The sequence below is a fragment of the Anomaloglossus baeobatrachus genome, chromosome 7 (genome assembly GCF_048569485.1).
Source record: "Anomaloglossus baeobatrachus isolate aAnoBae1 chromosome 7, aAnoBae1.hap1, whole genome shotgun sequence".
NCBI lineage: Eukaryota > Metazoa > Chordata > Amphibia > Anura > Aromobatidae > Anomaloglossus > Anomaloglossus baeobatrachus.
In genome coordinates, this window is record NC_134359.1 from 240,667,648 (window position 1) to 240,689,911 (window position 22,264).

The 22,264-nt window shown below is 51.1% G+C and overlaps 1 protein-coding gene across 1 annotated transcript in view; it reads right to left on the reverse strand.

Moving 5' to 3' along the window:
* Positions 1–3,373: 3,373 nt before the first annotated feature.
* Positions 3,374–22,264, reverse strand: part of SMG1 (SMG1 nonsense mediated mRNA decay associated PI3K related kinase) — a 468,962-nt gene continuing 450,071 nt past the window's right edge. Inside the window, exons 57-60 of the mRNA XM_075319739.1 lie at positions 17,782–17,888; positions 15,433–15,612; positions 15,209–15,315; positions 3,374–6,719 (exon numbers count right to left, since the gene is read on the reverse strand). Of these exons, the coding sequence (XP_075175854.1) occupies positions 6,642–6,719; positions 15,209–15,315; positions 15,433–15,612; positions 17,782–17,888 (472 nt within the window). The 3' untranslated portion in view covers positions 3,374–6,641. The remainder of the gene's footprint in view (positions 6,720–15,208; positions 15,316–15,432; positions 15,613–17,781; positions 17,889–22,264) is intronic.

Genomic DNA, 22,264 nt, shown 5'->3' on the forward strand with positions numbered 1-22,264 from the left:
TCATCCAATCGTTCGCCAAACAAACGGTCGCCAGAAAACGGTAAACCGGTTAAGAACCTCTTGGAGGCAGAGTCTGCCTTCCATTCGCGCAGCCACATGGCCCTGCGGACTGCCACAGAGTTAGCGGATGCTACAGCTGTACGGCTAGCCGAGTCCAGGACTGCGTTCATGGCGTATTATGAAAAGGCTGACGCTTGAGAGGTCAAAGACGCAACTTGCGGAGCAGAATTACGTGTGACAGCATTAATCTCGGTCAGACAAGCAGAGATAGCTTGGAGTCCCCACACGGCTGCAAAGGCCGGGGCAAAAGACGCGCCTGTGGCCTCATAGATGGACTTCACCAGGAGCTCTATCTGCCTGTCAGTGGCATCCTTTAGCGATGAGCCATCTGCAACCGATACCACGGATCTAGCCGCCAATCTTGAGACTGGAGGATCCACCTTGGGACAGTGAGCCCAACCCTTAACGACTTCAGACGGGAAGGGGTAACGCGTGTCAGTGTGGCGCTTAGTAAAGCGCTTGTCCGGGACCGCTCTGGGCTTCTGGACAGCGTCTCTGAAGTTAGAGTGATCGAAAAACGCACTGCGTGTACGTTTGGGGAACCGAAACTGGCGTTTCTCCTGCTGAGACGCCGACTCCTCTACAGGAGGGGGCGGGGGAGAGAGATCCAACACCTGGTTGATGGACGAGATAAGATCATTCACTAAGGCGTCCCCTTCAGGTGTATCAAGGTTAAGGGCGACGTCAGGGTCAGAGCCCTGAGCTGCGACGTCCGCCTCGTCCTCCAGAGAGTCCTCAAGCTGGGAACCCGAGCAGCGTGAAGAAGTCGGGGAAGATTCCCAGCGAGCATGCTTAGCCGGTCTAGGACTGTGGTCCGGGCAGGAGTCCTCCGCCTGAGACCTAGGGGCCAACCTGGGAGCGCGCTGCGGCGCGGACCGAGGGGGGCCTGGAGGCGATGAGCCAACAGGGGCCGGGGCCTGTGAAAGGACCGGTCTGGACTGCAAAGCTTCTAGCAGCTTGGCAGACCATTTGTCCATAGACTGAGCTATGGATTGTGAAAGTGACTCAGAGTTTCTCAGCAAAAGAGGCGAACTCTGTCCCTACCGCCTGGACAGGGGGAGCAGGGGGGTCTACGTGAGCCGAGGGGCCCACTAGTGACCGAGGCTCCGGCTGAGCAAGCGAAACAGGGGTCGAGCATTGCTCACAGTGAGGGTAGGTGGAACCCGCAGGTAACATAGCCCCACAAGAGGTACAGGCCGCAAAAAAACCCTGTGCCTTAACAACTTTGCTCCTTGTGGACGACATGCTGTTGTCTCCTAGGAGAGTGATCACTGAGGGTATATGGGAAAAAAGGGGTATACAGCCCGACCGAACAGATATATATATATATATATACACGTATCTATTCCGGCACCCTAGGGGGACCAGCACCGGGTGACCGGTGTGGCTTACCGACCGCTAACAAGCGGAGTGTGTCCTCCAGATTCCCTGCCTTAGGTCCCCCGGAGCTGCAGAGCTGTTCACGGAGAATCCTCCACCGGCAGAATGCCAAAAAATGGCTGCCGGAGCTCTCAGGGGAGGAGTGGAGCCGTGGGCGGCGCCAGGAAAGTGCGGGAATCTGGGGTCCCCACAGTGATCAGTGAGGGGGGAGGAAAACATGCAGGATGCTCCAGCCCTCACATCCGACGTCAGGTCGGTAATCCCGCCCTTACCCCTGACAGGCAGGCCCGGGGGCGGGATTTTTGCGACTAGGCCGCGATGAAGCCGGGGACTAAATTTGAGACCGCGCCCGACAAGCAGGCACGGTCGGCGCGGAAGTCCCCAAGCCTTCTCAATTCAGCAGCTGCCGCAGCTTCCGGGGAGAAGGTGCGCTCCCTGCACAGTCCCCAATGGGGACACAGAGTACCTTTGAGTTGCAGGGCCCGGTCCCTGAGGTTGAATAGGCTCCGGTCCGGCAGGTTCCCACAGGGGCTGCGGAGGGAGCACGGTCCCAGTAAATGGATGACCGCTTAGGATCCCACGTCTCCCAGAGCCGCTAAGGGATGGTGAAGGAGACGGCATGTGGCTCCAGCCTTTGTACCCGCAATGGGTACTTCAACCTTAACAACACCGCCGACGTAGTGGGGTGAGAAGGGAACATGCCGGGGACCCCGTGGGGGCCCTCTTTTCTTCCAACCGACATAACTAATATGAGAATGCATGAGTGGATGTGTGCCTCCTTCCACACAAAGCATAAAACTGAGGAGCCCGTGATCCACGGGAGGGTGTATAGGCAGAGGGGAGGGGTTACACTTTTTAAAGTGTAATACTTTGTGTGGCCTCCGGAGGCAGAAGCTTTACACCCAATTGTCTGGGTCTCCCAATGGAGCGACAAAGAAACAGCTGCTAGGAAACCACTGCTAAGGACAGGCAACAAGCAGAAGAGACTTGTTTGGGCTAAAGAACACAAGGAATGGACATTAGACCAGTGGAAATCTGTGCTTTGGTCTGATGAGTCCAAATTTGAGATCTTTGGAGCCAACCACCGTGTCTTTCTAGAAAAGGTGAACGGATGGACTCTACATGCCTGGTTCCCACTGTGAAGCATGGCGGAGGAGGTGTGATGGTGTAGAGGTGCTTTGCTGGTGACACTGTTGGGGATTTATTCAAAATTGAAGGCATACAGAACCATCATGACTACCACAGCATATTGCAGCGGCATGCTATTCCATCTGGTTTGCGTTTAGTTGCACCATCATTTATTTTTCAACAGGACAATGACCCCAAACACACCTCCAGGCTGTGTAAGGGCGATTTGACTAAGAAGGAGAGTGATGGGATGCTACGCCAGATGACCTGGTCTCCAGAGTTACCAAATCTGAACCCAATCGAGATGGTTTGGGGTGAGCTGGACCGCAGAGTGAAGGCAAAAGGGACAACAAGTGCTAAGCATCTCTGGGGACTCCTTCTAGACTGTTGGAAGACCATTTCCGGTGACTATCTCTTGAAGCTCATAAAGAGAATGCCAAGAGTGTGCAAATCAGTAATCAAAGCAAAAGGTGGCTACTTTGAAGAACCTAGAATATAAGACATATTTTCAGTTGTTTCACACTTTTTAAAGTATTTCACTCCACATGTTTTAATTCATAGTTTTGATGCCCTCAATGTGAATCTACAATTTTCAGAGTCCTGAAAATAAAGAAAACTGAATGAGGTGTGTCCAGACTTTCGGTCTGTAATATATATATATCTATCTCTATCTCTATCTCTATCTCTCTATATCTCTATCTATATATATATATCCACACACACACATTTATATACACACATATACACACACACTTTTTTCAATTTCAGAACTAAACGCCATCCAGTTATCAAAAACCAAATACAGTTTAATAGGAAGAATGTAATTTTATTTAAACAATTAAGATTTTTTTGATTCTTCATAGTCCTTTGTATCATAAAGCAGAAATGTAATATTACAGGTGTCTGTGAAGTGCACTAAATGCTAACATTTCTCATTAAATTAAATGTAACACAGTCTTTTCCTCACTTTATCTATATCTTACATGGATTTCTGTTAACAATAGTAAAAAGTGGCCAAAAAAAAAAAAGTCGTATGTTCACGTAGAATTCTGAAACACAAAGTCTTACCATCACCTTAGTAGCAACGTCTGCTGGTACACAATACAGGCATGCATATCTCAGCATTGATATACTTTGACCTGGCCATATCGGAGTAAAAATGGGCGTCAGTTCCTACAGACTGCCCACAAATATTACATTTTTTTTTGCTTACTGTTCTGTTAATACTTTAGATTTGGAGAGGGGGGTGGGGTGGAAGGGGGGACGTCAAAGAGGAAAAAAAAAATGATGTAAATTCTCAAACAGTTCTCATCAGAGTGAGTGAGCGGACAATGCATTTTGTCACCATGTGCTGCAGTCCTCCATCGCGAGGAAGGGTAAAAGGTAAAGCACATGGCATGCTCCTACTGTAAAATATTGCTGGTAACGTGGTGAACTGTTTCATGGCAGCTGCTGGTTGGATTAAGATTTTTTTATTCTTTTTTCTAAAAAGGCAGAATGTGTGCTCATCGTAGCATCCAGGATCATCAGATTGCAGATCATTCGGTTCTCACATTGCACCAAGTCAACAAATCACAGACCAATGCATGGGAATACAACGGCTATTTAAAAAAAAAAAAAAATATGAAAGTAAATACAAGGAAAATCACAAAAAAAAACAAAAAAAAAACCCCAATAATGTTCGTTTTTAAAATCATTCATAGAGATTTACAATAAGTCAGCAGAAACTAAGATGCAACTACGGTAGCCAACTGAAGATCAGGACTGATCACGTGTCTTTGGAGAGGTCAGAAAAGCAGTGCTTGCTCCTACAAAAACTTACCAAGAAGTGGAGGCAGGGAATTAAACCCCCACCCCCCCACAAAAATATATATAAAAAAAACCCCTGAAATTTGTATTACTCTTGGGCCGCTTTCACACTGCGTTCCGATCTACGTTCAGTGGTCCATTCGGGGCTTCCGTCCAAACCCCCCGCAAAACAAGTTTCAGAATTATGTGCGGAAGGGACCATTGACTATAAAGGTGTAGATGGAGTCATCGTGTGCTCTGTCTTGCACCATTTACGGGAGTACCATATTTTTTTGATTAGAAGATGCACTTTCCCTCCCAAAAATTTGGGAGAAAAATGAAGGGGTGCGTCTTATAATATGAATGTAGCTTACCGGGAGGTGGAGAATGGGTGCTGTGCTGGCTGCGGGCACTGTGTGGGCTGTGCTATGGGCTGCTGTGCAGGCTGTGTGGAGTAGGGTGATGCTGCAGACAGTGCGGCGGGTGTCCCAGATGTTCTGTCAGCGCCGGCGTGAACGTCAAATAATGGCGCCCAGAGTCGATACGTGTGCAGATGAGATCTCTGCTTGTCATTGCGTTGATAGCTCAATCTGCGCATGCGCCGACTCCGGGCGCCATTTCTTTGAAGCTCGCACCGCCGCCAGAGCATCTGGGACACATACCACACCGCCTACAGCATCACCCTACTCCACACGGCCTACATAGCACCCGCAGCCTGCGCCTGCACCATCGCCCTACTCTAGGCACCGTTCCTGCCTCCTGTAACCCCGCTGCACCACCGCTACCACCCCCTACTCTGGTAAAACACCACCGGATTATAAGACGGACCCAATATTTTGTTATTTACATTTTTTTCTCTAAATTTGGGATCCGGTGCATGCTATGAAACAAAAAATACGGTATACACTTTCCAGAGTATACTATGTCTGTGTATCCACCTCCAGAAAGCCTATACTCCCGAAAATGGTGCCCGACAGAGCACACGGTGACTCAGTCTGCACCATTATTGCCAATGGCCCAGTCGGCCTTTTTATAGGAGGTTTGGATGGAAGCACTGACGGGACCACAGAATGCAGATCGCAACGCAGTGTGAAAGTGGCCTTACTAAATGTCGTGCACTTTAGGAAAACCGTGCACAATTTGGAGCTGAATAACTGAACGACACTCCAGGATAGGGAGATTGTGCTGCTTCGGCAAGAAATCTCATATCTTACCTAGAAAGAAAAAAAATCCTTTGTAATAGTGAATTAACCACCACTGCAATCTACCTCCACCAGAACAACACTTTATTGTATGACTGTCAGCGAGAACTAAAAGGAAAGAAAAAAACCAAAATAAAGTAAAACTAAAAATGACAGAGTCGGGGAAAATACTAGAACAGGAACAGGTTTATGATGGAAGAACTGGCTGTGGTTCCAAAATGCACAGTGCTGATCCCGTCACGAAACTGGACGCGGGTAACACTAGACATACCCATCGGGAATCATCTCTATGAATGTTTTCCAAAGCCCCAAGTTTTGTTTTTTCTCCCCCCCCCCAGATATCTCAACTAGCGGACATACATACTATAAAGCGGACTACTGTGTGAGGACTACAAGAGTTGAAAATAAACAAGTCTCCTAAACTACGAGCATTTAGGGGAAGAAAAGAATGGAGAACAAGGCTTTTTCTTCTTCGTAGAAGTCCACCTATCTTCACAATTCTGTTCTTTGGCTGCTTCTTTTCAGCTATGTTTTGTTTTTTTATGATTATTAAAGGCCATGCTTCATCTCCTAGCCTCTTCTGTGCTAAACTGGTCAAACGCAACCAGTAATGTTGCCAAGCAACAAGAGTAACCCAAGAAAACGGACAGCATCTTCTTCACGGCAAATTCTTGATGGCCCCAGTTTTCCCCCCTTTACGAACAGGGTGTAGCATTTCCTCAATTGTTGACAGGGTCACATGGAAGAGAGTTCGAGATCACCATGCTGTCTGGAGACCAATTTCTTCCTGCAGCCGTTTGTCAGACAGATTTTGTCAGATCTTCCATGGCAGAAAGACAATCACGTTAACCAGACGGTGAGCGTTATACTCTGTGCCCTGAGGACTGCTGACCATTGATGTTTAACATTTCTCTGGGTGCAGCGTTCCTGTGGGATTCCTTTTCCCACTGCACCAGGATTTCCTAGATTAAGCCCCCAGTATACATCGCCACCGGCCTTGGCGCGGCTGTGGATGCCTGAGACTTGATTGATTCTGGTGGATTTCGGACTGAGCTGAACCAGGCGTATTTGCAGTCTTCTCTCTCACACCCAAGCTGTCCAACCTTCATACAGCTGCGCCAGGTTATCTAGGTTTGTTGCCTCCTTAATCACAAAGTCCACCTGAAATTAAAGTTAAAAAAATAAAAATCTGAATTGGTAAAAGTTAAACAAAAAAACCCCACAAAGAAAATTCTCAAAAAATGCACTACAAAGCATATACATGTGTTTTGTATACTCTCTAAACGCTTTTGTATAACAACCGTAGCCCGTCACTGCTGGATACACAAACTACGTGATTGTGTATGATAATCCCACTCCACAATATTTCTCGTAACACATTCAGAAATATCAACCCTTTCCGTGCCATCTACTCCTTAAGCATGACGTACATATAGGTCATCCATTAGGTGCTGGTGTATGGAGCGGACTCCGAAGCGGAGCCTGCCCCATACATGGTAGGTTCCAGCTGTGTTATACAGCCTGCACCTGCCTAACTCAGAGATGGGAACTAGCTTCAATGGCTGCTGTTTAACCACTTAAATACTACTATTATATGACGGTAGCAAGTATATGTTTCACCACCATTAGGTCACAAGCTATATGATCAAGGGTGCTTCTGGCTTGCATGGCAGCCGGGGTGCTATCGAAGAGGAGACATTCTTATATATACTGAAATGCTGTAGTGTTGCATTATATTGAACAAGCAATAAAATATTAAAGTCCCCTAAAAGGGCTTGAAACTTTATTTTATGTATACATATACACACACACACATTTTTTTTTTTTGCAGCATATTTTTGCAACATATGTATTGTTATACATATGTTTATCTCCTTTGTGTGTCTTGCACACAAAGAAGGGAATTTTGTTTACTTACCGTAAATTCCTTTTCTTCTAGCTCCTATTGGGAGACCCAGACAATTGGGTGTATAGCTTCTGCCTCCGGAGGCCACACAAAGTATTACACTTTAAAAAGTGTAACCCCTCCCCTCTGCCTATACACCCTCCCGTGCATCACGGGCTCCTCAGTTTTGGTGCAAAAGCAGGAAGGAGGAAACTTATAAATTGGTCTAAGGTAAATTCAATCCGAAGGATGTTCGGAGAACTGAACCATGAACCAAAAGAACAATTCAACATGAACAACATGTGTACACAAAAGAACAACAGCCCGAAGGGAACAGGGGCGGGTGCTGGGTCTCCCAATAGGAGCTAGAAGAAAAGGAATTTACGGTAAGTAAACAAAATTCCCTTCTTTGTCGCTCCATTGGGAGACCCAGACAATTGGGACGTCCAAAAGCAGTCCCTGGGTGGGTAAAAGAATACCTCGATAAAAAGAGCCGAAAACGGCCCCTTCTTACAGGTGGGCAACCGCCGCCTGAAGGACTCGCCTACCTAGACTGGCATCTGCCGAAGCATAGGCATGCACCTGATAGTGTTTCGTGAAAGTGTGCAGACTCGACCAGGTAGCCGCCTGACACACCTGCTGAGCCGTAGCCTGGTGCCGCAATGCCCAGGATGCACCCACGGCTCTGGTAGAATGGGCTTTTAGCCCTGAAGGAATCGGAAGCCCAGAAGAACGGTAGGCTTCAAGAATCGGTTCCTTGATCCACCGAGCCAAGGTTGACTTGGAAGCCTGCGAACCCTTACGCTGGCCAGCGACAAGGACAAAGAGCGCATCAGAATGGCGCAGGGGCGCCGTGCGAGAAATGTAGAGCCGGAGTGCTCTCACTAGATCTAGCAAGTGCAAATCCTTTTCACATTGGTGAACTGGATGAGGGCAAAATGAAGGTAAGGAGATATCCTGATTGAGATGAAAAGGGGATACCACCTTAGGGAGAAATTCCGGGACCGGACGCAGAACCACCTTATCCTGGTGAAAAACCAGGAAGGGGGCTTTGCATGACAGCGCTGCCAACTCAGACACTCTACGGAGCGATGTAACTGCCACTAGAAATGCCACCTTCTGCGAAAGACGTGATAGAGAGACATCCCGCAGTGGCTCGAAAGGTGGTTTCTGAGGAGCCTTCAGCACTCTGTTAAGATCCCATGGTTCCAGCGGCCTCTTGTAAGGTGGGACTATGTGGCAAACTCCCTGCAGGAACGTGCGGACCTGCGGAAGCCTGGCTAGACGCTTTTGAAAAAACACGGAAAGCGCCGATACTTGTCCCTTGAGAGAACCGAGCGACAAACCCTTGTCCATTCCTGATTGAAGGAAGGAAAGAAAAGTGGGCAAGGTAAACGGCCAGGGGGAAAAACCCTGATCAGAGCACCAGGATAAAAAGATCCTCCAAGTCCTGTAATAGATCTTGGCAGACGTTGGTTTCCTGGCCTGTCTCATAGTGGCAATGACATCTTGAGATAACACTGAAGACACTAGGAGCCAGGACTCAATGGCCACACAGTCAGGTTGAGGGCCGCAGAATTCAGATGGAAAAATGGCCCTTGAGACAGCAAGTCTGGGCGGTCTGGGAGTGCCCACGGTTGACCCACCGTGAGGTGCCACAGATCCGGGTACCACGACCTCCTCGGCCAGTCTGGAGCGACGAGGATGGCGCGGCGGCAGTCGGACCTGATTTTGCGTAACACTCTGGGCAGCAGTGCTAGAGGAGGAAATACATAAGGCAGTCGAAACTGCGACCAATCCTGAACTAATGCGTCCGCCGCCAGCGCTCTGTGATCTTGAGACCGTGCCATGAAAGCCGGGACTTTGTTGTTGTGCCGAGACGCCATGAGGTCGACGTCCGGCGTTCCCCAGCGGCAACAGATCTCTTGAAACACGTCCGGGTGAAGAGACCATTCCCCTGCGTCCATGCCCTGGCGACTGAGAAAGTCTGCTTCCCAGTTTTCTACGCCCGGGATGTGAACTGCGGAGATGGTGGAGGCTGTGGCCTCCGCCCACAGCAGAATCCGCCGAACTTCTTGGAAGGCTTGACGACTGCGTGTGCCGCCCTGGTGGTTGATGTACGCAACCGCCGTGGCGTTGTCCGACTGTATGCGGATCTGCCTGCCCTCCAGCCACCGATGGAACGCCTTTAGGGCTAGATACACTGCCCTTATCTCCAGAACATTGATCTGAAGGGAGGACTCTGTCGGAGTCCAGGTTCCCTGAGCTCTGTGGTGGAGAAAAACCGCTCCCCACCCTTACAGACTCGCGTCCGTCGTGACCACAGCCCAGGATGGGGGCAGGAAGGATTTTCCCCTCGACAAAGAAGTGGGAAGAAGCCACCACTGAAGAGAGGTTTTGGCTGCCAGTGAAAGAGAGACGTTCCTGTCTAGGGACGTCGACCTCCTGTCCCATTTGCGGAGAATGTCCCATTGAAGTGGACGCAGATGAAACTGCGCAAAGGGAACTGCCTCCATAGCTGCCACCATCTTCCCTAGGAAGTGCATGAGGCGCCGCAAGGGGTGTGACTGGGCCCGAAGAAGAGAGTGCACCCCTGTCTGCAGCGAACGCTGTTTGTCCAGCGGAAGCTTGACTATTGCTGAGAGAGTATGAAACTCCATCCCGAGGTACGTCAGTGATTGGGTCGGTGTCAATTTTGACTTTAGGAAATTGATGATCCACCCGAACCTCTGGAGAGTCTCCAGAGCAATGGTCAGGCTGTGTTGGCATGCCGCCCGGGAGGGAGCCTTGACTAGGAGATCGTCTAATTAAGGGATCACCGAGTGGCCCTGAGAGTGTAGGACCGCTACCACGGATGCCATGACCTTGGTGAAGACCCGTGGGGCTGTCGCCAGGCCGAAAGGCAGTGCCACAAACTGAAGGTGTTCGTCCCAGATGGCGAAACGCAGGAAGCGTTGATGCTCTGGTGCAATCGGCACATGGAGATAAGCATCCCTGATGTCGATTGATGCTAGGAAATCTCCTTGTGACATCGAAGCGATGACCGAGCGGAGAGATTCCATGCGAAACCGTCTGGTTCTCACGTGTCTGTTGAACAGTTTGAGGTCCAGAACAGGACGGAATGATCCGTCCTTTTTTGGCACCACGAACAAGTTGGAGTAAAAGCCGCGACCACGTTCTTGAAGGGGAACGGGGATCACAACTCCTTCTGTCCTCAGAGTGTTCACCGCCTGAAAAAGTGCATCGGCTCGCTCGGGGGGCGGAGATGTTCTGAAGAAACGAGTCGGAGGACGAGAGCTGAGCTCTATCCTGTAACCGTGAGACAGAATGTCTCTCACCCATCGGTCTTGGACATGTGGCCACCAGGCGCCGCAAAAGCGGGAGAGCCTGCCACCGACCGAGGATGCGGTTTGGGGAGGCCGAAAGTCATGAGGAGGCCGCCTTGGAGATGGTGCCTCCGGCGGTCTTTGGAGGACGTGACTTAGACCGCCATGCATAAGAGTTCCTCTGGCCCTTCTGAGGCCTGTTGGACGTGGAGGATTGGGACTTGGCTGAGGGACGAAAGGACCGAAACTTCGACTGAATCTTTCGTTGCTGCGGTCTGTTTGGCTTGGACTGGGGTAAGGACGAATCCTTTCCCTTGGATTGCTTAATAATTTCATCCAATTGCTCGCCAAACAAACGGTCGCCAGAAAATGGCAAACCGGTTAGGAACTTCTTGGAAGCAGAGTCTGCCTTCCATTCGCGTAGCCACATGGCCCTGCGGACTGCCACTGAATTGGCGGACGCTACCGCTGTACGGCTCGCAGAGTCCAGGACGGCATTAATGGCGTAGGATGAAAATACCGACGCCTGAGAAGTCAAAGACGCAACTTGCGGAGCAGAGGTACGTGTGACCGCATTAATCTCAGATAGACAAGCTGAGATAGCCTGAAGTGCCCACACTGCTGCAAAGGCTGGGGCAAAAGACGCACCTATGGCTTCATAGATGGATTTCATTAGGAGCTCTATCTGCCTGTCAGTGGCATCCTTGAGCGATGAACCATCTGCCACTGATACTACGGATCTAGCCGCCAGTCTAGAGACTGGAGGATCCACCTTGGGACATTGAGCCCAACCCTTAACTACGTCAGCAGGAAAAGGGTAGCGTGTGTCATTAAGACGCTTAGAAAAGCGCTTGTCCGGAAATGCTCTGTGCTTCTGGACAGCATCTCTGAAGTTAGAGTGATCGAAGAACGCACTCCGTGTACGTTTAGGAAACCTAAACTGGTGTTTCTCCTGCTGCGAAGCAGACTCCTCTATAGGTGGAGGTGGGGGAGAAAGATCTAGCACCTGGTTGATGGACGCTATAAGATCATTTACTATGGCGTCCCCTTCAGGTGTATCTAGATTGAGAGCAACGTCAGGGTCAGAGCCCTGAGCTGCGACCTCCGCTTCATCCTCCAGAGAGTCCTCAAGCTGAGACCCCGAACAGCGTGATGAAGTCGGGGAAGGTTCCCAGCGAGCCCGCTTAGCCGGCCTGGGACTGTGGTCCGTGTCGGAGTCCTCCCCGTGAGACTCAGGTGTCACTCCAGGAGCACGCTGCTGCGCAGACCGAGAGGGGCCTGGGGGCGATGAACTCACAGTGCCCGAGGCCTGTGTAAGGACCGATCTGGACTGCAAAGCTTCCAGTATCTTAGCAGACCATCTGTCCATAGACTGAGCCATGGATTGTGACAGCGACTCAGAGTTTCTCAGCCAAAGCTGCAAACTCTGTCCCTGCCACCTGGACAGTGGAGGCCGGGGGTTCTACCTGAGCCGAGGGCCCCACCAGTGCCCGAGGCTCCGGCTGAGCGAGTGCAACAGGGGCCGAGCATTGCTCACAGTGCGGGTAGGTGGAACCTGCAGGTAACATAGCCGCACAGGAGGTGCAGGTTGCAAAATAACCCTGTGTCTTGGCACCCTTGCTCTTTGCGGACGACATGCTGTTGTCTCCTCTGAGCGTGATCACTGAGGGTATATAGTCAAAGCAAAAAACAATGCGGCCGAACAGATAAAATGTATACAGATATTATATAAATATATACACTTCGGCACCCTGGGGGAACCAGCACCGGTGACCGGTGTGGCTTACCGACCGCCCAAAGCGGTTGTGTGTCCACCAGATTCCCTGCCTTGGGCCTCCCAGAGCTGCAGAGCTCTTCCTGAAATCCTCCACCGGCAGAATGATTGTAAAAATGGCTGCCAGAGTTCTCAGGGGAGGAGGGAGCCGTGGGCGGCGACTAATAAAGTGCGGGAATCTGGTGCCCCACAGTGATCAGTGAGGGGGGAGGAGGACACCAAAGTATGCTCCAGCCCTCACTGTCGACGTCAGGTCGACCGTCCCGCCCTTACCCCTGACTGGCAGGCCCGGGGGCGGGAGTTATGGTACTAGGCCGCAGAAGCCGGGGACTAAATTTAATACCGCGGCCGACAAACAGGCACGGTCGGCGCGGTAGTCCCGGCCGTCCTAAAAAAACAGCAGCAGCTGCAGTGTCAGTGACACGAGCGCTCCATACACCGTCCCCAAGGGGACACAGAGTACCTTTCGGATGCAGGGCCTGTCCCTGATGATATTAAGTCTCCTGTCCGTCAGATTCCCACAGGGGCTGCGGAGGGAGCCCGGTCCCAGTGCCTGGATGACCGGTTAGGATCCCACTTCTCCCAGAGCCTCTAAGGGATGGGGAAGGAAAACGGCATGTGGCTCCAGCCTCTGTACCCACAATGGGTACCTCAACCTTAACAGCACCGCCGACTTAGTGGGGTGAGAAGGGAGCATGCCGGGGGCCCTGGGGCCCTCTTTTCTTCCATCCGATATAATCAGCAGCTGCTGCTGACTAAAATGTGGAGCTTGAGTGAATGTGTGCCTCCTTCAACACAAAGCACAAAACTGAGGAGCCCGTGATGCACGGGAGGGTGTATAGGCAGAGGGGAGGGGTTACACTTTTTAAAGTGTAATACTTTGTGTGGCCTCCGGAGGCAGAAGCTATACACCCAATTGTCTGGGTCTCCCAATGGAGCGACAAAGAAAAAAATAAATAAAAAAAAAATTGGACAATTTCACACAAACTCCGAAAATGGGGCAAAAACTTGTTGGCACTTTTCCAAAATTGTGGGTAAACTTTGTTTCATGCATGTGACAAGTAACAGATGTGGGGGCAATATAAAAATCACACCTAAAACCAGATAAAAAGGGGAGAAGTTGACTCAATTTTTGCATTGTGTGCCCCACTAAGCATGGAGAACAAAAGTGAAAAGATAACTGTCTGAGGACTTGAGAACCAAAATTGTTAATTTTTTAACAATCTCAAGGTTACAAGTCGATCTTTAGAGATCTTTATGTTCCTTTGTGCACGTTGCGCAACATAATCAAGAAGTTTACAACCCACGGTTCTGTTGCTAATATCCTTGCATGTGGATGGCAGAGAAAAATTGCAACGCAGGATAGTCTGGATAGTGGATAAGCAGACACAATCAAGGTCCAAAGAAATTAAAGCTGTCCTGCAAGCTCAAGGTGCATCAGTGTGAGTGCAAATTATGCATCTATATTTGCTTGAAATGTTATGGCAGGAGACCCATGAGGACCCAACTGCTGACAGACATAAAAAGCTAGACTGCAGTTTGCAAAATATACTTGAATAAGCCATAATACTTCTGGGAAAAAGTCTTGTGAACAGATGGGACCAAGATGAAGCTTTTTCGTAAAGCACATCATTCTACTGTTTACCAAAACCGTAATGGGGCCTACAAAGAAAAGAACATAGGACCTGCAGTTAAATATGGTAGAGGTTCAAAGATGTTTGGGGTTGTTTTGCTGCCTCTGGCACTGGGTGTCTTGACTGTGTGCAAGGCATCATGAAATCTGAAGACTACCAAAGGATTTTGGGTCACAATGGTAATGCCCAGTGTCAGAAAGCTGGGTTTGTGTCATAGGTCTTCCAGCGGGACAATGACCCCAAACATACTTCAAGAAGCCCCCAGAAATGGATGGAAACAAAGTGCTGGAGAGTTCTGAAGCAGCAGCAATGAGTCTGGATCTAAATCCCATTGAATCTGTGGACAGATGTTAAAACTGAATTTTGGGAGAAGGCGCTTTCAAACATGAAAGACCTGGAGCGGTTTGCAAAAGAAGAGTAGAAAATTCCAGACGAGAGGTGTAAGAAGATGTAGATGGTTATAGGAAGCGATTGATTACAGTTATTAATTCCAAAAGGTGTGCAACCAAATATTAAGTTGAGGGTGCCAACAATTTTGTCTGGGACATTTTTGGAGTTTTGCGTGAAATTACGTCCAATTTGCCTTTCTTTTCTCTGATTTTTTTTGTGTGTTCTTCTAATACAGACAAAAGGAAATACTCGTGTATAACAAAACATGTGCAATTGCAATAATTTCCTGGGAGAGGTGCCAATGTTACCGCCAGGTCATTTTTAGCATAAAATGAACATAAATGAAAAGAAATGAGCACAAACAAAACCCTCCACCCTCCAAAAAAGTAATGGGGGAATTGAAATTTAATTCAGTGCTTCTTAGTATGTTATATGGTAAAGTTAATGTCATTCACATCTACAACTGTGCAAAAACAAGCTCTCATGTGGTGATGTTAACAGAAAATGAAAAAAGTTATTGCTCTTGTAAAGAAGCTGCGGAGCAATCGACAATACATAAAAAAAAAACAAAAAAAAAAAACCAACACCACATGACCAATAAGGGGTTAAAATGATATAAATCATATTTTTTCATCAAGTACCTGCTCTGCAACAGACATCCTCCTGTTCGGATCCACGTCTCTCCCCTCCAGTTTGGCTTTCACACGTTTCCAGACGCTGACTGCATAAGAATTTCGTTCTTGCACAGCTAAAAAAGAAAGGAAGGGACAATGGGGTGAAAGAAAAGTCAGAAGGATTTTGTTTATATATACTGGATTAGAAGCTCGAAAAGGCAGATTGTTAGTATGGAGCTCAGGGCATGTACCTTTGCCAGTTTTGGGATCCCGCACTGCCTTTTTAGGACTTGAAACTGCACACTTGACAGGCCCGGGGACAGTGCTAGGCGGGGTATCTGCGGACGGGGCCAAGGTTTTCTGAATTGGCTTTTTTGCATTCTGAGACATGCCCTCCGGCTGGGTCTTCTGGAGATTGTTGCTACGCACAGCTGTGAAATGTAAACAGGTATGGAACAAAACTAAAATAAAGTATATATTTATTATAAATAACATGGGACAGGAGGGGGGGGGGGAGCGGGACAGAAGAGGGGGGGGAGAGAGTGGGGAGAGAGTGGGACAGAGGGGGTGGGAGAGAGTGGGACAGAGGGGGTGGGAGAGAGTGGGACAGAAGGGGTGGGAGAGAGTGGGACAGAAGGGGGGGAGAGAGTGGGACAGGGGGGGGGGGGAGAGAGTGGGACAGGGGGGGGGGGGAGAGAGTGGGACAGAGGGGGGGGGAGAGAGTGGGACAGAGGGGGGGGAGAGAGTGGGACAGAGGGGGGGGAGAGAGTGGGACAGAGGGGGGGGAGAGAGAGTGGGACAGAGGGGGGGGAGAGAGTGGGACAGAGGGGTGGGGAGAGTGGGACAGAGGGGTGGGGAGAGTGGGACAGAGGGGTGGGGAGAGTGGGACAGAGGGGTGGGGAGAGTGGGACAGAGGGGTGGGGAGAGTGGGACAGAGGGGTGGGGAGAGTGGGACAGAGGGGGGGGGGAGAGTGGGACAGAGGGGGGGGGAGAGTGGGACAGAGGGGGGGGAGAGTGGGACAGAGGGGGGGGAGAGTGGGACAGAGGGGGGGGGAGAGTGGGACAGAGGGGGGGGGGAGAGTGGGACAGAGGGGGGGGGGGAGAGTGGGACAGAGGGGGGGGGGGAGAGTGGGACAGAGGGGGGGGGGGGAGAGTGGGACAGAGGGGGGGGGGGGAGAGTGGGACAGAGGGGGGGGAGAGTGGGACAGAGGGGGGTGGAGAGTGGGACAGAGGGGGGGAGAGTGGGACAGAGGGGGGGGAGAGTGGGACAGAGGGGGGGGGAGAGTGGGACAGAGGGGGGGAGAGTGGGACAGAGGGGGGTGGAGAGTGGGACAGAGGGGGGGGGGGAGAGTGGGACAGAGGGGGGGGGGAAGAGTGGGACAGAGGGGGGGGGGGGGGAGAGTGGGACAGAGGGGGGGGAGAGTGGGACAGAGGGGGGTGGAGAGTGGGACAGAGGGGGGGAGAGTGGGACAGAGGGGGGGGAGAGTGGGACAGAGGGGGGGGAGAGTGGGACAGAGGGGGGGAGAGTGGGACAGAGGGGGGTGGAGAGTGGGACAGAGGGGGGGAGAGTGGGACAGAGGGGGGGGAGAGTGGGACAGAGGGGGGGGGGAGAGTGGGACAGAGGGGGGAGAGTGGGACAGAGGGGGGGAGAGTGGGACAGAGGGGGGTGGAGAGTGGGACAGAGGGGGGGGAGAGTGGGACAGAGGGGGGGGAGAGTGGGACAGAGGGGGGGAGAGTGGGACAGAGGGGGGTGGAGAGTGGGACAGAGGGGGGGGGGAGAGTGGGACAGAGGGGGGGGGGGAGAGTGGGACAGAGGGGGGGGGGAGAGTGGGACAGAGGGGGGGAGAGTGGGACAGAGGGGGGTGGAGAGTGGGACAGAGGGGGGGAGAGTGGGACAGAGGGGGGGGGAGAGTGGGACAGAGGGGGGGGGAGAGTGGGACAGAGGGGGGTGGAGAGTGGGACAGAGGGGGGGAGAGTGGGACAGAGGGGGGGAGAGTGGGACAGAGGGGGGGAGAGTGGGACAGAGGGGGGGGAGAGTGGGACAGAGGGGGGGGGAGAGTGGGACAGAGGGGGGAGAGTGGGACAGAGGGGGGAGAGTGGGACAGAGGGGGGAGAGTGGGACAGAGGGGGGAGAGTGGGACAGAGGGGGGAGAGTGGGACAGAGGGGGGAGAGTGGGACAGAGGGGGGAGAGTGGGACAGAGGGGGGAGAGTGGGACAGAGGGGGGAGAGTGGGACAGAGGGGGGAGAGTGGGACAGAGGGGGGAGAGTGGGACAGAGGGGGGAGAGTGGGACAGAGGGGGGAGAGTGGGACAGAGGGGGGAGAGTGGGACAGAGGGGGGAGAGTGGGACAGAGGGGGACAGACTTAGTTACTATCCCGGGTACTACAGCTACAGTAGTATTATATAAATATATTTTAGGAAATGAAACACTTTCATATCAAACAACAAATGAAAGCATGTGCCTTCCACTTTTCTTACAAAACTGTACATATATCACAGTTATATGCATGAAGCTAACTAAAACAACACTGCATGATTTAAAAAAAAATAAAAATATATATGCCCAAGGAAAGGTTACTGAACGCAAAGAGTAAATTACCTGCAGCAAAGCTGGGCAGATATGTTGCGGTGGAGATTGGGCTGGTGCATTCATTTGATGTATCCGTTACCAAAGGAGATGCAAACCCCACCAAGTTGTCGTAAATACTGGGGAGAAAAAGTGTAGGATATACCAATGTTAATAGAAAAAAAAAAAAAAAAAAAGACAGTTCATTGGGGGCACAAGAACCTTGGGCATGGGCTGTTGCTATTAGGAGGCTGACATTTAAGCACACGTGTTAGCTTCTACCAGCTATACCCCTTCCTACAAAGCAGGGATGTGCTCTGTTCAATCACTGAGATAGGTGCTCAGAAGACATCTTAATGAAGGCACACTATAGTCCACAAAAAGGAATTTGCAAAGATGGAAAATTTAAACACTTAGTTGATAGGCTTCGAAACAAATATGTGTCAGAGATCCAACGTTTCAGCTTCCTTAAGAGTCTTTTCCAAGGATTTTTTTGTCTCTATAGACACAGTTTAATTAGAGCAAATATTCAAGGATTAACACAAACGTATTCGTAAAAGCCTATGTGGTGGGCGAGAACTATGATCGGGGGCAGGTCAAGCCCTATTCGTATATTGAGGTGGAACCTATGAAGCCTGTATATTAAGATCAGGTGCCCAATAAAGAAAAAAGGGTCCATCAGTATAAGGAATAGGGTGATACGCTCATGGAGTAGTGGTAAAGACCCTGAGTGATGGCAGTTTGGTGCTGGGAGCGCACTACAGTACTTTGCTCTGCCCTCGGCAAGGCAGAGAAGTGTGCCGGAGCACAATGGAGGCCTATGTGAGCTATGAAGGAGGACACAGATGGAAGGAAGAATAGGCAATTGACCCGAGAACAGAGACGCCCATTAGACCTGACCGCCCCCTAGGTGAGTAGAATAAGAAGGGAATTTTGTTTACTTACCGTAAATTCCTTTTCTTCTAGCTCCAATTGGGAGACCCAGACAATTGGGTGTATAGCTACTGCCTCCGGAGGCCGCACAAAGTACTACACTTAAAAGTGTAAGGCCCCTCCCCTTCTGGCTATACACCCCCCGTGGGGAGCACGGGTCCCTCAGTTTAGTGCAAAAGCAAGAAGGAGGAAAGCCAATAACTGTTTCAAAAACAAATTCAATCCGATAACAATATCGGAGAACGTAACTTATCAACATGAACAACATGTGCACCCGAAAAACAAATACCCTAAGAAAAAAACAGGGCGGGTGCTGGGGTCTCCCAATTGGAGCTAGAAGAAAAGGAATTTACGGTAAGTAAACAAAATTCCCTTCTTCTTTTTCGCTCCTAATTGGGAGACCCAGACAATTGGGACGTCCAAAAGCAGTCCCTGGGTGGGTAAAAGAATACCTCGTGATCGGGCTGTCAGGCAGCCCTTTCTTACAGGTGGGCCACCGCCGCCTGCAGGACTTGTCTACCTAGGCTGGCATCCGCCGAAGCGTAGGTATGCACCTGATAATGCTTGGTAAAAGTGTGCAGACTCGACCAGGTAGCCGCTCTGGCACACCTGCTGAGCCGTAGCCTGATGCCGTAATGCCCAGGACGCACCCACGGCTCTGGTAGAATGGGCCTTCAGTCCAGAAGGAGTCGGAAGCCCAGCAGAACGGTAGGCGTGAAGAATTGGTTCCTTGATCCACCGCGCAAGGGTGGATTTGGAAGCTTGCGACCCTTTATGCTGACCAGCGACCAGGATAAAGAGTGCATCCGAACGGCGCAGAGGCGCCGTGCGGGAAATGTAGATCCTGAGTGCTCTCACCAGGTCCAACAGATGCAAACCCTTTTCAAATTGGTGAACTGGATGCGGACACAAAGATGGTAAAGTGATATCCTGATTGAGATGAAAGGAAGATACCACCTTGGGAAGAAACTCTGGAATTGGACGCAGTACTACCTTGTCTTGGTGAAACACCAGGAAGGGAGATTTGCAAGATAACGCCGCCAGCTCTGACACTCTCCGAAGAGACGTGACCGCCACCAGAAAAGCCACTTTCTGTGAAAGCCGAGAAAAGGAAATCTCCTCATAGGCTCGAAAGGTTGGCTTCTGGAGAGCAATTAGAACCTTGTTCAGATCCCAGGGTTCCAATGGCCGCTTGTAAGGGGGAACGATATGACAAACCCCTTGCAGGAACGTGCGTACCTTAGGAAGTCGCGCCAGGCGCTTCTGAAAGAATACGGATAGCGCAGAGACTTGTCCTTTAAGGGGAGCTAAGCGACAAACCTTTTTCCAACCCAGACTGCAGGAAGGAAAGAAAAATAGGCAATGCAAATGGCCAGGGAGAAACTCCATGAGCGGAGCACCAAGATAAGAATATCTTCCACGTTCTGTGGTAGATCTTGGCGGAGGATGGTTTCCTAGCCTGTCTCATGGTGGCAACAACATCATGAGATAAACCTGAGGTCCCTAGGATCCAGACTCAATGGCCACACAGTCAGGTTCAGGGCCGCAGAATTCAGATGGAAAAACGGCCCTTGAGACAGCAAGTCTGGACGGCCTGGTAGCGCCCACGGTTGTCCTACCGTAAGATGCCACAGATCCGGGGGGGGGGGGGGGGGGGGGGGGGCGGGGGGGGGTACCACGACCTCGGGACGCTCCTTGGCCAGTCTGGAGCGACGAGAATGGCGCAACGGCAGTCGGACCTGATTTTGCGGAGCACTCTGGGCAACAATGCCAGAGGTGGAAACACAATAAGGTAGTCGGAACTGCGACCAATCCTGAACAAAGGCGTCTGCCGCCAGAGCTCGGTGATCGTGAGACCGTGCCATGAAAACCGGGACCTTGTTGTTGTGCCGTGACGCCATCAGGTCGACGTCCGGCATCCCCCAGCGGCGACAGATCTCCTGAAACACGTCCGGGGTGAAGGGGACCATTCCCCTGCGTCCATGCCCTGGCGACTGAGAAAGTCTGCTTCCCAGTTTTCCACGCCTGGGATGTGAACTGCGGATATGGTGGATGCTGTGTTTTCCACCCACGTCAGAATCCGCCGGACTTCTTGAAAGGCTTGCCGACTGCGTGTTCCCCCTTGGTGGTTGATGTACGCCACCGCTGTGGAATTGTCCGACTGAATCCGGATCTGCTTGCCCTCCAGCCACTGTTGGAAGGCTCGCAGAGCAAGATAGACTGCTCTGATTTCCAGAACATTGATCTGAAGGGTGGACTCTCTCTGAGTCCACGTACCCTGAGCCCTGTGGTGAAGGAAACACTGCTCCCACCCTGATAGGCTCGCATCTGTCGTGACCACCGCCCAGGATGGGGGTAGGAACGACTTTCCTTTTGACAATGAGGTGGGAAGAAGCCACCATCGGAGAGAGTCCTTGGCTGCCTGAGAGAGGGAGACATCCCTGTCGAGGGACGTCGACTTCCCGTCCCATTGGCGGAGAATGTCCCATTGTAGAGGGCGCAGATGAAACTGCGCGAAAGGGACTGCTTCCATTGCTGCCACCATCTTCCCTAGGAAATGCATGAGGCGCCTCAAGGAGTGGGACTGGTTCTGCAGGAGAGATTGCACCCCTGTCTGCAGAGAGCACTGCTTGTCCAGTGGAAGCTTCACTATCGCTGAGAGAGTATGAAACTCCATGCCAAGATATGTTAGTGATTGGGTCGGGGTTAGATTTGACTTTGAAAAGTTGATAATCCACCCGAAACTCTGGAGAGTCTTCAGTGCCACGTCCAGACTGTGTTGGCATGCCTCTTGAGAGGGTGCCTTTATAAGTAGATCGTCCAAATACGGGATCACGGAGTGACCCTGCGAGTGCAGGACAGCTACTACTGCTGCCATGACCTTGGTGAAGACCCGAGGGGCTGTTGCCAGCCCGAAAGGTAACGCTACGAACTGCAGGTGTTCGCTTTCTATAACGAAGCGTAGAAAACGCTGATGCTCTGGCGGAATCGGCACGTGAAGATAAGCATCTTTGATGTCTATTGATGCTAAGAAATCTCCTTGAGACATTGAGGCTATGACGGAGCGTAGAGATTCCATCCGGAACCTCCTGGTTTTTACGTGTTTGTTGAGCAACTTTAGATCCAGGACGGGCCGAAAGGACCCGTCCTTCTTTGGCACCACAAAACAGATTGGAGTAAAAACCGTGACCTTGTTCCTGAAGAGGAACGGAAGTCACCACTCCTTCCGCCTTTAGAGCGGCCACCGCCTGCAGCAGAGCATCGGCTCGGTCGGGCGGTGGGGAAGTCCTGAAGAAACGAGTTGGAGGACGAGAGCTGAACTCTATCCTGTACCCGTGAGACAGAATGTCCTTTCACCCAACGGTCTTTGACCTGTGACAGCCAAATGTCGCCAAAGCGGGAGAGCCTGCCACCGACCGAGGATGCGGAGAGAGGAGGCTGAAAGTCATGAGGAAGCCGTCTTGGTAACGGTTCTTCCTGCTGTCTTTTTTGGGCGTGACTGAGTCCGCCAAGAATCTGAGCCTCTCTGATCCTTTTGAGTCCTTTTGGACGAGGAGAATTGGGACCTGCCTGAGCCTCGAAA